The sequence below is a fragment of the Rhododendron vialii genome, chromosome 7a (genome assembly GCF_030253575.1).
Source record: "Rhododendron vialii isolate Sample 1 chromosome 7a, ASM3025357v1".
Classification (NCBI taxonomy): domain Eukaryota; kingdom Viridiplantae; phylum Streptophyta; class Magnoliopsida; order Ericales; family Ericaceae; genus Rhododendron; species Rhododendron vialii.
The window spans coordinates 8,504,761-8,521,205 of record NC_080563.1 but is presented as its reverse complement, the minus strand read 5'-3'; the positions used below and the strand labels follow the sequence as shown (position 1 = coordinate 8,521,205).

Sequence of the window (16,445 nt, the reverse complement as noted above, 5' to 3'; positions counted from 1 at the left end):
TTTGATTACTTCGGTCTTTGAAACTTGGGGGTTTGATTACTTCGGTAGGATACATGACAAGTATTTATGAAAGGATAATGAACGGATCAAATTTATAGATGTTTCTTTAAAAGTTTTTTGTTGCTTTGCACTCCATTTTTCACCTTAAAAAGTCTATTGGACGCAAACTGTCGCACAACAATTACATATATACTACCCACTCAATGGTTGGAAGTTCTCACACGCATGTGTGAGGTCATGCATCCACACGGGTGTGTGTTTACTTTTTTGTATAATGTGTGTGTAGTAACATAGTTGTCCATTAGAAATTATATTAGACAAATTGTACGATGTTTCCGAATTGTTTGGAGATACGCGTGATATTATAACGTATACAAAATTGATCGAGTTGTACGATGTTTCTGAATTGTTTGGGTCATTTTATCAAATTTCGTGGCTCTTTTTATATTCGAGTGTATAGCAAACTCGTTACTATTTATTTGACTCATTTTATGAATATAATTTGATGGCTCGATATATGAACTTTGAGGTGGATTATTTTATGATTTTTTGTGGTGTAGTTACATATTTTATGAATTTTGTGATAAAAAAAGACGGCTCAAAATTATAAATTTTCGTAGTGTTTTATGCACGACTTTTCGTGATCTAATATACAAATGTTGTGGTGTTCAATTACGAGGCTTTTTTTTTTTTGGTAGTTTACGAATTTTAGTGATTCAAAATAAAAAAATTTATACCGTTACCAATTTTTAGGACTGCTTATATATGAATGGAGATTCCAGAAAATTAGGATATTGTCTTGGAAAATGGTAAGAAAATGAAAACTACCATTTTCCTTGCAATTAATCATTGGTAGCTTTAACTGGGTCTCTAGCTCAATGATGTTCTAACAGGAGCACCTAACTAGGTGTGCTAAGAAACAGTTGAAAGTTGGTCTTCTAGAGAGAGAGGAAGCCGACTGGTTGGTTTCCCCTGGGAATTTAGAAATCATGCAGGGCAACCCGCACTACAAGGGGTCGATTAAATTAAATCCGAATCGTCTATTGTTTGAATTAAAATTTGAGCTGTCCATTTCGGAATGACCGCCCTACAGGATCTTCGATTCCGGGTTTCCCATCCCCACCTCCTGCCGCCTCCCCTTCCCTGCTTTTCCCCCTCCTGCTCCCTTATTTCCTTTCATTCCCTCAGTTCCTTGCCAGTCCGGCTCTCTCTCTTTTCCTCTTTTCTTTTCCTTCTATAGTTGTGAGATGGTTGAGACTCTCTCCTTAGGTAGGGCAAATCTTCCACTCCCCATCATTTTTGGACTTCGAAGACCCTGGTCGGTTTGGTTCGAGCTGCGGCTTCCTACGCTCTCCACAGGCGACGATGAAGGCGTCTAAAGGCAGATCCGTTGGAGATCCATTGGCGGGACTCGGGAGTGCGATTCAGTGGCGATCCTCCATCCACCCACCTCCATGAGTGAAGCTGAGCGGCTTTTCTTGCTTTTCTTTTTATTTTTGGTGTTTTGTTGTATTTTGTTTTATTGTTTATGTTGTATTTTATTTTTTTGTTTTAGTTATACTCCGTACTTTATTTTTCATTTATTTTTATATTAATATAACTGGAATGATCTTCTTCGTCGAAAAATTAACTAGGTGCTTGGAGATTGTGAATTTGTGCGGATTGAGCAGGTCGACATCCTTTGTAACAATTCACCGGCCAATCACTGTAAATAAAGTATAAGCCAAGTTGATGTGAATCTACCGAGAAATTCTTAGATTTTACTATAATTTTAAGCCAATTTTTGTTTTTGTTTCCTGAAGGGAAATTGAAATCTACACTCCATTTTTTCACATTTACACTCCTTTTTTTTTTGTCTTCTAGCAAAAAAATTACATACACTTTCAACACTAAAATTCAAAAAAGGGAGTGTAGATGTCAAAAAAGGGAGTGTAAATTTCAATTTCCTAAAGAAACTATCCAAAAACGTACAAGCCCTTAATTTAAACTTTCACTACAGATTAAACCGAGTTTTTAAAAATCTGGTCTTAGTTGTATTTTTGTTTTACAGTAGTAGACTTTTTCCAATTTAGGTCAATATTATATTTTACTTTTTTGGATTTCCCTCTTCCAAGCGAATCAGAATCGTAAGAAATTGGAAAAATAACATATATGTATAGTGTGATCATAAGATAAACAGTTCGCTAACGATGAAAAGTATTAGGATACAAAAGCCTATCTTAATAAAATTCCAAACAACACAAGCGATAGAAATAAATTTGCACTATATAAAGTCCTGAACCTCTTCGTGAAGATTGATGGCTGATTTGGTTAAATAAGTCAGTTGGCTTATTATTTTGTACATTTAATTCTCTTTGTATTTATCAGTCTCGTCACAAATTTAGTGGATTATTTGTTATTCTCTTCGAAAGGGATAGAAAAAGTAAAAAAATTATGATCAAAATTATCAAAATTTTTTAAAAAAAGAGACAAAGTAATTCAAATGACGTGAAACTAACGAATGCAGATAAAGACAAAACAGGTAAACTTTCTTGTTCCCCACTTTCCAATGCTAGAAATCCTAGAAATAACACTGAAGTTTCCACCTCGTTACCCTACACTTTACATCCTCTTGCCTTTTTTTTCCACTTACCCACTCTATATAAAGGCTACAAGTACTTCTAGTAATATTCACAACTCAAACCAATTCAAATAGCCATAAGCTAGTCCTTGTGGTAGACAAAACAAAAATGGTGCACCAGGCATTGTCCGAACAAATCCAATTCCCTCACAAAAAGATTGTCGACGAGGTGTCCGGGTGGCTCAGAGTGTTCGATGATGGCTCGGTCGATCGGACCTGGACCGGGCCTCCTGAGGTCAAGTTCATGTCCGACCCGGTCCCGTCCCACGAAGACTTCGTGGATGGTGTCGCCACCCGTGACGTGATCGCCGACGTAGAGTCGGGCCTTCGAGTCCGAATTTATTTGCCTGAGATGGGAACTCTTGGTGATGAGCAAAAGTTGCCAGTCTTGCTTCATTTCCATGGTGGCGGCTTCTGCATCAGCCAAGCCGATTGGTACATGTACTATCATGTCTACACCCGGCTCGCGCGCGAAGCCAAGGTCATTTGTGTCTCTGTATTCCTTCGTCGCGCCCCCGAAAATCGCCTCCCGGCTGCTTGCGATGACAGCTTCTCCGCCCTTCTCTGGTTGAAATCCTTGGCTCTGGGCGTCGGCTTGCATGAACCGTGGCTCAAAACACACGCCGACTTCAGCCGCGTATTCCTAATTGGAGATAGCTCCGGCGGCAATCTGGTCCATAACGTGGCCGCACGCGCCGGAAAAGTGGACTTGAGTCCGGTATGATTTTAGTGATAATGATGAATACTGTATTTTTAGCTCATAAAAAACAATAAGGCTTCGTTTGTTTTGATGTAAAATATTTTTCAAAAAATAAACTTTAAATTTTTATTTTTCTATGTTTGATTGGCACATGAAAAATATTTTCTAAAATAATAGTGGCAGATTGCTGGTTTAGAAATATTTTAATCGAGTAAGCTCTACCTCTCATCCTCTCTCTCGTTTTCGATCTAAATATGATTTGGGAAAAGAAGAGAATCCAACACGTGATTTTGGAAAATGTTTGATCATCGGAGTAAAATGCAAAAATGACTTACAGCCAAAATTAGAGGAAAACAATTTCACTCCATTTGTGCAAAATGTTTTACCTTAAAAATATTTCCTTCCTTCTTTTTCTAGTCAAACAACAAAAAGTGAGTAAAATAATAAATGGAGCCTTGAAACAGAAGAATAATAGAGATAACACTTAACGAGTTAACGTACCATTGTTTCCAACAGGTGAGGCTGGCCGGAGCAATCCCGATCCACCCGGGTTTCGTCCGATCCACCCGGAGCAAATCGGAGCTGGAGCAACCCCAGACGCCTTTTCTCACCTTAGACATGTTGGACAAGTTCCTGAGCCTGGCATTACCGGTGGGAGCCACCAAGGACCACCCGATAACGTGCCCGATGGGGGACGCAGCGCCGCCCATCGCCGCCCTGAACCTGCCGCCGATCCTGCTGTGCGTGGCGGAGATGGACCTGATAAAGGACACGGAGATGGAGTACTACGAGGCGCTGAAGAAAGGGAACAAGGACGTCGAGCTGATGATTAATAAAGGAATGATTCACAGCTTTTACCTGAACAAGATCGCCGTTGATATGGACCCGCTGACCGGAGTTGAAACGGGGAAGCTTATTTCTGGGATTGCTGATTTTGTCAAAAGACACTAAAAACAGTTGCAACTAGTTTCAATTACAGTACTTGGGTGCTTAGGATTCTGTCTCATCTTGTTTGATTTGGTTTATCGTTTGATCAAATGTGTTCAGAACCGTTGAATGTACGTGAATTTTGCAATAAGTTAACGGAATGTAAGAATAAAAAACGGGCACATTTATGTTCGGATATGTGTTTCCACGTCTGAATTTAAAGTGTTATTGTTTTCTTATGTGCAGTACGCTTATTATGCTTGATAATTTACTAGTGCATGGAACTCATTGTCTCACACCACATATGTGTGTGTCTGAACTAAGCAAGTCCACTTTTATGCGAAATTTCATGTCGAAGTCAAAATTCGGCATAAAAAAATGACAAAACCATCTCTACCCCTCTACCAAATTGTGATTGTCATTTTTTATGCCAAATTCTCGCAATGTTATTCTTTGGTGTCAAATTTTTCATCAGCTTCGACAATTTGCAAATTTGTCACATCATCCAAACCATTTGATATGCATCGTAAAATGAGATGGATATATTTTGGCAAATTTGCCATCTCACAAAATGGGTGGGTTTGCTCTAGGATGGCTAAACGATGTCCAATTGTCTAGACATTAAAAGACTTGTTTGGTAATACTACCACTTTTCTGTTTCCTATTTTCTATTTGCTGAAATCAGTTTTTACTTTTCCTAAAAAAGAGTGAAAGCAGAAAATATGTTTGTGTCAACCTGTTTTTTTTTAAAAAAATCAATTTCTAAAACTAGTTTTTACTTTTTCTAAAATGGTCTTTCTTGCAATTTTTCCACTAGTTCCCAAACTATACTAGAGAGAGAGAGAGAGAGAGAGAGAGAGAGAGAGAGAGAGAGAGAGAGAGAGAGAGAGAGAGAGAGAGAGAGAGAGTCATCCTAGCCTTTGCAGTCATGTCAGATTCAAAATCCATACTTGATATTTTGAAAGAAAGGGCTGGGTAGATAGACCAGGCATAGCCGGCTAGAGAGGAAGCCGAAGAAGCCGTTGCTTCCGGCCCCCGATTTTTTAGCCCGAAGATGGCTCCAAAAAATATACGTAGTTTTTTAGTTTTAAATAATAAGAAGTTTCAGTTGCCTTGAGTAACATCTTTTTGGTCATGCGGCAGGTTAGGCTCTTTGAATGCTTTAAAAATTGGGTTCGAATCTCCACCCCTTAGTTTTTCTCAACATTTTGCAAAATTTTGTTCAAAGATGAGGAGATAAATGGCCTCCCTATTACAACGTTCGCTTCGGGCCCAAATATCTTTGAGCCAACACTAAATTCAGGTGATTGGGTTCTTCGGCCAAAGTTATAGTATCAACTTTTATAAAATTATGGCTTCATAAGCCCAACATATCCCTTCCGGCCTCCTCTCATCTCTAAGTTAAGAGAGTATATATATAGATGAAATTTTCTAATTCCAAAGTCAGTCCTTTATTGACCAGATGATTTTTCTCCTTCGATAAGTATCCTTTATTGACTATAAGGTTTTTCTCCTTCGATAAGTACAGGTATATGGCCTATATTGGCCCTGCATAAGGAAAAAAACAAATACCATGCATTAAGAGAGGGGAGAGAGAGAGAGAGAGAGAGAGAGAGAGAGAGAGAGAGAGAGAGAGAGAGAGAGAGAGAGAGAGAGAGAGAGAGAGAGAGAGAGAGAGAGAGAGAGAGTCTTCAATGGCTTGGGTTTGAGAGAGAGGAAGAGGAAATGAAAAAAGACCTCCAAGGAATTGTAGCAGAGCAACCTGTTTTTTGTTTCTGAAAATAGTGAAAGTTGAGTTTTGTTACTTCCTCAAATTATGAAAATAGTAAAAGTGATTTTCAGAATTTGAAAGTGAAAGTAGTGCACCAAACAAACTTTCAAAGTTAACTTTTGAAAATTGTGAAAATGAAAACAGAAAACAGAAAATAGAATGACTACCAAACATGACCTAATTAGAAAACTTACAAAAACGGGTGGATTTATAAACTGTTTACCCGTTAATCTTATGCACGTACGTCGGATACTATTTGCTTCCTGGGTGGTGTAAAAAGTTCGACAATTAGATGATTGCGGGTAGGTCTGGAAATGAGTCGAATCGAGCTGAATATTAAAGCATTTAGATCCGTTTGTGATGTTTTTTAGCGAAATCAAACTCGAGCTGAACTCAATGAAAATTTGATGAGCCGAGCTCAAGCCGGACTTGCCTTAGTCTGAGTCAAACTCAAGCTTAAACGAGTCTTAACAAATCAATAATACAGTATCATATATATACGTTCATATATATATATACACACACACGTGTATAAACTAAATACTCGAGGTTTGCAAGTTTAATTGAATCGAATACTACTACATTCATCTTTGGCTCAGTTATGAAACGAGTCTAAAATTGAGGCTCAAGTTTGCTTCATTTAGTAGACGAATCGAACTTGAACGAGCCTTTACCGAGTCTAGTCTCGAACAGTTCACGAATGACTCACTTCATTTACATCTCTAAATTTGTGGGATTATTTTGACAACCAAATCGAACAGCAGCAACTGCATCGGACCCCAAGTCTCGTATATTTTGCATGTGCGTTAGTCCGAGTAAAATCAGTGGGAAAGTCATTTAACAACGTCCCCAACTACTAAAATTCGCAAAAGTATAAATCGAACGCGAAGAATGCAGAGAGAGAATTGAGTACAAGAGGTAGGAGAGGATCGTAATGAAGTATCAACCGGCGAATGGACGATCTCTTCGGAATTGTACTTTTGGATTCCTCTTCTTGAATTAATCCAATTCACCAACCGATCTAGTTCCATTATTTGCACATGCTTTGTTTTGTACGCTGCATTATCAACTGGTAGGTGGGGGGCCACATACCACTTAATTTAAAACTTTGGAAGAGATATATACTACTATTCAACAAAGGCCCGTGATTTTCGCAGTCTTCAAATCACTAATCGCACTAAAATACGACAATTCAAGATATCTTTAATTGTTTGACAGTTTTAACTCACGCGCAATAGGCTACGTCTTTGCAACCTGTACCAACCTTTGGGACGTTCTTATCGGAGTCTACGGCTCCATGGCCATGGCGGCCCCCAAGAGTTTTCTGCTAGCGATGAGAGTTGAATTTTTGGAGTTGGGAATAAAACCCTTTACAAGTGTTTTAATTGGGTTCTACTTGACCTATCCCTCGAGATTAATAAGTCGGAAGATTTATTACTACCACGTACACCTACGCACAAATTTATACTATTCCCCAACAACAAAAGCGATTCAATGATCGCAAAATTACTTGTTTATTAACACTTCTAAAGTAGCACAACCTGAATTTAATAATATCCTAATCCTTCCATTTTAACTTTAGCATGTCAAAACTTTTGGCTGGCAAAGGATCATCTTCGAAAAGGAATGGCACTTTTTTTGGGTAATGCAGGGTGTCTCGAGCCAGTTTGCGCGCATTTCGAACTAATTCATACAGTCTTTTTTGCAATTGTTTCACATGCTATGTGAGGTGAGGTGAACTTTTGGCAACATTTATTTTACTCCGTAACTTTTATCAATTGACCCATCACGATTCACAAGACGAAATCATGTTAAAAGAAAGCAACCACTACTTATTAAATTGCCGATGATCAAAACAAAACTGCAACTATAGAAAATTGCTGGCTGACAGAGAGAGAAATGGAGTAGTTATAAAAAGTTAAAAGTTCGTTTATTTAAATTGTTCACACAATGGCCTGAATTGTTTTTGTTGTTTTCTGTGGTCTTTTTTTATACTTTAAAAAAAATGGGTCCATGCACAGAGTATGAAATAGGATTTGGAAGAAACGGAGTAATTGAGTGGGGGTCGGCTATCACATCATTATTCTTTACCATTAACTTTGGTCAAGATTATTAAAATTCCACATGTCTGGAAGAGGGAAAAGGAGTCGAAAGAAAGAGGAGGAACTTCAAAGTAGTATTTTCTCAGAAGAAACGGAGTCTAGTTGACTGAGATATTTTTGGTTGCAAATCGGGTACCACGTAGTGTTCGTGCAGAGCATTCGAGTTGTACAAATAATGCAATGGACGGCTCGGATTGAAACATTTTTTTCTTTTTCTTTTTCCTTTTTTTTTAGAAATCCGTTCGGTACCTTTCAGTCCGAGCCGTAGGTTGCATTTTTGAACGGCTCGGACGTGCTGCACGATACCGCGTCAGCCGATCCTATTTGCACCAAAAAAAATTCTCTGTGAAGAGAGGCCAATCCTTCGGTACCTTCGAAATACCAGATTGCATTGTTATTTGGTACTCTTTATAAATAAGATTACCATTCCACAATGTGAATCACTTATTGTTTCTCAACCATTCAACAAAGGTGGATGATAATATTTCTACACCATAATTTGCCACTACGTAAATAGTTGAGATTGCCTCGTAGGCAAGTGGCAACATTACATGATACTCCGGAGATGTTGAATAATTACTTTAAAAAGTGAAGGGAAGACCATAAAAAATAAAACCCCACGGATGGGACAACGAATAAACAAACGGAAGTTGCTCCTACATTCACTAGAAAGGGGAAGGCTGCTTCCCTTTAATTTGTCAGTCCAGATTCAAGTTTTCCACATTTTTTTCTTTTAAGGGCGATTTTCGCACCCCTAAATTGCTAACCGCACTCATGCGAAAATCAACTCAAATATTTTTGGGAGTGTGAAAATCACTTCCTTTTTTTCTTCCTTTCTACATTAAAGTTTAGGATTTTTTACTATTTTGCTTTTAATGTAGCATTTAGATTTTTTTCACCGAAAACTTGATAAAAAATAGTAATAAAAATGTCAAAAGCCAAATGCGCGACAACGATTCTTTGATTTTGAAGATGGTGGAGAGTCGGTAAGTTCGATAATGCAAGAATTTAGCTCAATCTGATCAGAAGAAATTGTACAATATCCACGTCCGCAACAGGTTTACATAATTAATCTTAGTTGATCAAAGAAAGCACCTCGCTTCCTCACCAGTTGGATCAGAAACTTAAACCACTGGGCAATCGGGGTTACGCCAAGTTTAAGTCTGCGTCACTCTCCTTTCCCAGGTTCGAAACTTTGACAGCGGAATGGTCATTAGGAAGAAAGTATGACACCAACTTTTGAGGCAACCCTGATCCTAAATATGTTGTACATTTTTTTTTTATTCAAGAAGATTATGCTCTACACTATTCTAAGACTCTAGGAGAAAGGAGAGTGGGGTTAGGATTTAAACCCTCGTCAAATAAATAAAGTGTCCATCATCTACTCCAGCAACCGTGATAGGAGCCAACTTCAAATATTTTGTACTTGAAACTCACCCCCATGAAGCAAAAAGTGAAGAGTAGTTATACCAGGCTAACCGCGACTTTTAATGGCTTCTGCTCTCTCCTCCATTCTTGTTTTATTTTAATTACTTTGCGATGTATCAAATCTTTTTTTTTTTTTTTTTATAACTCAAGTGTCTGGGCAGAGCGAATCTTTGTATATAGAGTACACGGTCCGGATTGGTCCGGTTCTCTAGAAAACCAGTAACCGGACCATTTCCAACGGTTCTAGGAAATTGAGAACCAAAACCTAACCAATATATGCGTGGAACCTAACCAGAACCAAACCGCAAAACCGGTCCGATTTTGGTTCGGTTCCGATTCTATTCAATTAGCATCCAAACACTTATTCACAAAACATAAACTAATAAAATTTAAAATTTAAAATATCAAATAACTCATAAAATAATAATAGACATTTTATTAAGAATCAAAACCCAATATGATTCACGAAATACTTGACACTCGACCGAAAAACATTGACGAAAACCACCAATAAAATAGTCAAAACCACTTATGGAATAATTAAATTTAGCGACATAAAACATTAATGATCAATTATATTTAGGACTAAAATTAACCTATATCATAAACTATAAAATATAGTAGCAAGTCTTGAAGTAAAGAACAGCAGCTCCAATGTCCAAAACATCACTTAAATCAGCGGTACTAATTTTTTCCATGTTCAAAAAGTAGACCAATCTCTACACATATATTTATTTTTATTTAATTATATATATATTAGTTTTAAACGATCCGGTCCGGTTTTAACCACGGTTCTTTAATTGAAAACCAGTAACTGAACCAAAATTAACGGTTCTTATTTTTTTGGAACCATAACCTGATCACAGAACTGCAGAATCGGACCAAATAGGATGGTTCGGTCCGGATCGGACCGGTTTTACGGTTCAGGCGATTTTCTTGAACACCCCTATCTGTATAGATTGGCCCCAAATAAGTTGATAACACCTGAGAGGTTTAAATCTGAGACTTTGGAACAGAGCAAACCGCTAAGTTCCATACCCGAGCAAACACCTAAAAGGCTAAAAGATCATAAGAAGAAGAGATTCTTCTGGGCCTTGAGCGGGGTGTGATCATGTTATGGTTGCTCAGAATATCAACATGGGCTTTAACTCCAAGCCCAATCACTTCCTGGGCCTACCTTGGTTCTTTAGAATATGTCTAACCTTGCTAACCCCATGCCTTGAGACCAAATGGAACAAATAAGAAAATGACGATGCAAGAAGCATTTTATATTATATTATATTATATTATATTATATTATTATATTATATATTATATTATTATTATATATATAATAAGGGAGAACGGTTTTTGAATTTTATGTGCTACATAAATCCAACGGCCCTTATCCCTCCGATTCAATCTAATGGCCAGAAAGATGAGAATCCCTCGTTAGATAAAAAACCCTCTTCTAAAAAACAGAAACTACCAGTATTATTTTAGGACCCGCAATCTCACATTCCCAATAAAGTTTTGAGGTAAACATGAGATTTTTATTTGTATGACTGTGAATTCTTAGGGGGTTTTGACCTTAATTTTTTTTTTACCTTAGTTTCTAGGCATTCGGAACTCTAGGAATTTTATATTGCATCCAAGGTTTTGAACTCTATGAATTTTAGATTCAATACTCTTTAGACACGCGTGTATCATTTGAGTGGAACCTTCGCTATCTTAAAACTTTTCCAATTGGGTTATGTTAGTTATGATAAAAAATATGTAGAGTGATCAATACCCTGTGATCAATTGGGTTTATGAATAGTTGGTAGGGTGATCAATACACTATGATCGATTGGGTTTTTTTTTTGACCCTGCGTAGTTGCTACTTTTGCCCAATCTAGCAAAAGGAAAAAATTGTAAGAATTGTTTTGCTATTTGTTTGTAAGAATTGGAATGCTATTTATTTACCTTATTTTTTAGGTTGTTACGAAGTAAGCAAAAGTGAGAGAAATGCTGGCCGAAAGGGACTTTTGTCTGAGTGATACAGGAAAATTATAAAAGAAATTTAGTCGAACAGCTTTAGTATTTTGTGTTGTCTGTTTCGTTCATGATTAATTCAGTTACACACTTGCAAAACTATATGTCTGATTTCATTGGTTTTAAGCTCATTTACTGTAGTTGTGAAGAGGAATATGGAAAAGGATTTGGTCATGGTCAATAGTAACAATTTCATTGGTTAAATTGGTCTTGATATATTCCATCGTGCCTTTAAATACAGACAATTGAAGCTTGCTAAAAAAATGAGTTTCGAGCCATGACGATTTCTTGAATGCTGATATTCGAGCCGTGTCTTCAGGCACGGGCAAACCCTAGTATATATATATATCAGTGGTCTTCCAATAAAGGCACCCTTATACTTGTTAAATGCGGACATCACCTGTCAACCATTGGATGGTGTTTTCAATGCATAACCGGACATAGTTGAGTCCAAAATCATTCACACTTCACATTCCCCATATGATGCACACAGAACTGATACATGTTACACATTTAGACGGTTGGAGACAAATCTATGTCCGGATCCGTGCCACTCCATTTGTATTCTTAGCATTTTTATTTCGAAGTTCAATAAAACTATGTTGGAAGTCAATCTCAGAAATTAAGTACTAATATCATTTTCCAATGTCCTTCTCAACAAGACATTGAACTTTCATGCCACGTGTAAACAGGGCTTGAAATGACCTAAACAAGATACTCCATGAGTTTAGGCCCAGAATAGATTCTTCATCTTATAATCTTTTAGGATTTTTATGGTTTGTTACTGAAATAGTTTCTTCATGGATGCAGGGTTAGAGGAACGTGGGATCAATATGTAAGATCCGGGGAAGGTGAATCGCTACTTGAGTTTCCTAGAGCAATGTAGAAACCCTAGAGAATTCTAGAGAACTTCTAGAACCATCTCCCTAGAACTATCTCTCTAGAATAACCTAGAGCATTGTATATAATTCAAGACTTCTTGTGTGTAAATTCTTGTAGAGTATTTATAGAGTAGAGTAGTTGAAAAGTTTTTAGAGAATGTTCAACACTTCTACCTTCATATATAAATAGGTGAGGGCTTCATTTTCCCAAACCACTCGAAAGTTTTGTACTCAAGTTCTCAGTGAAGCTCTTTCTCTTTCTAAAACGAAGATATGTTCCAGAAAACTCTATTTGAATTTATTTGATTTTTTTATTGAAAAAAACCCGTGCTCGAGAATAACATATTTTGATTTTTTTCAAGTACAGATTTTTTTGGTCTAAATGTATCTTGTCTTTACCACGAATTTTTTTTTCTTGGTTAACAATAATTGTAGTTTTGCCAATATTTGTCTTTCTTCCCCATAAAGGAAATCGAGCAATTCGTTGGTATACTTTATCTACATGTATACTAGAACTCCTTCTAACGACCTATGCATTCTTTTATCATTTTCAATTGAACGATCCATTAATCCAACTAGTCGAAGATTATAAATGGATCCATTTTTTTTTTCCACCGGAGATAAGGCCACACTGTTCGACTCTTTTATTTTTTGGCTTACTTAGGTGCAAGCATAGGCGAGTGTAGTATCTAAGGTCGCACGGTTGGCTTAGAAAATTCTGAGGCCATGACATCAGGCAATGGCTTTGTCGGAGCTCATCCACACAAGAACTTAGTCTGTGATCTCAGATGTTGGTCCTTCGTTCAGCACTCAACAACTCTAAGGAGGATGTTGCAAAATTGATGTCTGAGCTTGTCAAAGAAGTGCGAGACCTAAGTGTGATATCAATTATGGGCATGGGCGGCTTGGGTAAGACAACTATAGCTCGGCAGCTTTACAACAAGAAGAGTCTTATAGACATTTGTTTTGCTATGCTTGAGTGTTTCCGTATTAAAAGATTACAACATCCAAGATCCAGGCCCCTGGCCTAAATAGAAGATGTTGAGTCTTAATTTTCAATTGGCCAATTTTGGTTGATTTTTCCAATTGTGTCCTTCCAATTGGGATTATCAGGTTATTAAATGCAAAAACAATTATAAAATTAAACCAACAAAACAACATTTTCGCGCAAAACACGTGCGTTGTCACTAGTCTTTCTTCAAAGAATAATAAAATCTTTCAAAAGGTCGACAAGCAAAGAGGAGTTAGAATTTTTGGAGAAGATGAGACAAGATGATTTGGAGGCTCATTCGAATCTCTGGTAGCCAAATCGATGAGATTATTGCATATCTTTTATCTCTTAATCCCGTAAATGTAGCGACTCTATAATATATTTCTAAGAAAGGGTATTCATGAGGCAATGATTAGTGAGATTGTGTTTGTTTTTTACGAAAGCATAATAAACTAACAGTCACATTTAGTTGTTTTCACACCACATGTCCGTTTACCTAATACTCCTCTCTCGGACACAGGAATCTTGCAGTGCTGGGTGCACTCTTGTAGTGCATCTTGGTCCCCTGACCCCTCCTCTCCCCTACCACTTGACTAAATCTCCTTAATTTTCTCATTAAACTAATGGTTCACCAATTTTTGAAGTGAGTAATGCTATAGATATAGCCGGAGAGATACATAATCGGACACAGTTGAGTCCAAAATCATCCACACTTCACACTTCCCGTATGATGCACACAGAACCGATACAAGTCAGACATTTAAATTTGGAGGCACATCTATGTCTGGATCCGTGCTACTCCATTTGTATCCTTAGCATTTTTATTTCAAAGTTCAATGAAACAGTGTTGGAAGTCAATCTCAACAAGTAACTAGTACTGTATCATTTTCCATTGTCCTTTTCAATAAAACATTCAACTTTCATGCGACGCGCGTGTAACTGGGCTTCTCAAAATCAGGTTACTTTTAAACTTTGCCAACATTAAATCCGAAACACGTGAGTGATCCCAAATTTTAAGGATCTGGATTCTGTAGCCCCAATAATAAATGGTAATTAAAGCTTTTATTTCAAAATATGACAACACCAAACAATAGGTATGTGACCATTTTATTTTTCATTTTCAATGTAAATGCCCGAATACGTTTTGTGTGACCAATAAAAAAACTTTTCCCTATGCGCACCACTTCCGAGGCATGTGCATCGTTGAAAATTTCTAGTCAAAACATCTCAAATTTGTTGATAAAAATAAAGAAATACTACTAACATTGTTCAGTTAGTTATTTTCAGGATAAATGATTTTCACACCTCTTTTTTATACTAGCATTCTATTTTTTGTTGTCTTTTTTGTGAAGTTCTGTGTATTTTTATCATTAAAAGGCAAAAAAAAAAAAATGAGTGCAATTATCAAGTAGAGAAGTGTAAAAATCATAATTACCTTTTTTTAAACAAAAAATAAATTTCTGAGACGAATATGCATTCATTATAGTAAAATTTATGGGTATTCAGTTCTTATCAAACAAAAATAAAGAATTTTCTACTTACCCAAAAAAAAAAAAAAAACAATAATTTTCTGATCTAAAAGAATTCATTAATAAAAAAAGAAAACGTTAAATAAAGTTTACTCTAATAAAGAAACTTCATACTATTTTCATATTTTCGAATTAAAGGAAGAGTATTAATACCGAAAGCTGTAAACTACTGTCATCTCATTACGTTCTCAAAAGAGCAATGCTGCGCACAACTTTCAAATAAACCCCCAGACACAATTGCGTACTAGATCGTTCGATGCACACGGATTTATCAAACATTATAATATTTCGGACACAATTACTGTAATCTCATTATGTTCTCAAAAGAACGCACAACTTTCAAATACAACTCTAGACGCAACTGCTTATTAGATCGTTCGATGCACACGGATCCACATGCATGTATTGCACGATTTCGAACACAGTTACTTTCAGAGTTGTTTCTTAAAAATGTGTGCTTTACTTTTCTGTTCTAAAAAAAACCATCTAATTAAGATTAGCAATTACTACTAACAAAAGAAATTTAATGAGTATGCCAATAAACCCAAGGGAATCATCGGATGTGAAAGGCCAGAGGTACCAGCTCAGACAGCGGGGTCGCCAGCGGGCTGGGAGCCGGCGACGGAGCAGGGGAGGTCCGGCAGACGGGACACGTGGCGCTCATCCGGAGCCACTCATCGATGCAATCGACGTGGAAGCAGTGGTTGCACTCCGGAACCCACCGTATCGTATCTCTAGCCCTGTACTCCGACAGGCAAATGCAGCACGGGCCGTCGTCGGGCCTGGGCAGGCGCCGGCTCTCGCCCAGCACGGTCTTCGGGTAGTAGGACTCGATGACGGGCTTGTCCAGGCCCAGCACGACCACGGTCGTGGGCTCGGGCGGTGTGGCGGGGCTTGGGTTGGGGGGGTGTTGGCGGTTGCGGGCGGTGGTGGTGGGGATTCTGCTGCCGGATTTGACGCGGACGCAGGCGTAGGAGGCGAGCATGATGGTGGAGATGAGGACGAGGATGGTGACAGCGATGGCGATGCCGTAGCCGAGGCCGACGCCGCCGGCGGATTGTAGAGGTGGGTCGGCGGTGGACATGAGATCGAGAGAGAGTTGAAACAAGTAGTTGGGATTTTTATGGGATAGCAAGAGAGTGTGATAAATGAATAACATGGGGGCAAGTGGGGAAGGCCCGCCACCCGCCGGAGTCCGCGCATGAATTTAATGAACGGCGTTAGACAATAGTAAAATCTATATGAATTATTAGTCTTTCCTTCCCAAATTGCTGATCATGTTTACTATTTGAGGCATCTTGTAAAAGTAATTATATTTTTTAATTTATAATTTTTTTATAACCAATATGGTTCTTAATTGATAGATCTTTAATTAATTTTATTAAACATAAATTTTGAAATAAAAAATATTATAGATCGTGATATAATATAAGCAATCGTTTGAGTGACACAAAAAGTAAAATAAGAGGGAGTACTACTCTAT

General features: G+C 37.6%; 2 protein-coding genes across 2 annotated transcripts; one reads left to right on the top strand and one right to left on the bottom strand.

Annotated features, from left to right (window-relative positions):
* The first annotated feature begins 2,588 nt into the window (after positions 1-2,588).
* On the top strand, positions 2,589-4,439 carry LOC131334812 (probable carboxylesterase 15). The gene is made up of 2 exons (XM_058370075.1): positions 2,589-3,338; positions 3,837-4,439. Exons 1-2 carry the CDS (start codon positions 2,730-2,732, stop codon positions 4,269-4,271), a joined length of 1,044 nt encoding a protein of 347 aa, XP_058226058.1. The 5' UTR covers positions 2,589-2,729; the 3' UTR covers positions 4,272-4,439.
* A 10,809-nt stretch (positions 4,440-15,248) lies between these two features.
* Positions 15,249-16,169, bottom strand: LOC131334816 (putative RING-H2 finger protein ATL69). Its single transcript, XM_058370081.1, has one exon. It carries the CDS (start codon positions 16,119-16,121, stop codon positions 15,516-15,518), a length of 606 nt encoding a protein of 201 aa, XP_058226064.1. The 5' UTR covers positions 16,122-16,169; the 3' UTR covers positions 15,249-15,515.
* Positions 16,170-16,445: the final 276 nt, after the last annotated feature.

Bases quoted from the DNA above. Each gene is read 5' to 3' on its own strand.
- LOC131334816 (XM_058370081.1), bottom strand. From the start codon at position 16,121: ATGTTATTCATTTATCACACTCTCTTGCTATCCCATAAAAATCCCAAC.
- LOC131334812 (XM_058370075.1), top strand. From the start codon at position 2,730: ATGGTGCACCAGGCATTGTCCGAACAAATCCAATTCCCTCACAAAAAG. The intron at 3,339-3,836 runs GTATGATTTTAG...TGTTTCCAACAG, and splicing joins GAAAAGTGGACTTGAGTCCG to GTGAGGCTGGCCGGAGCAAT.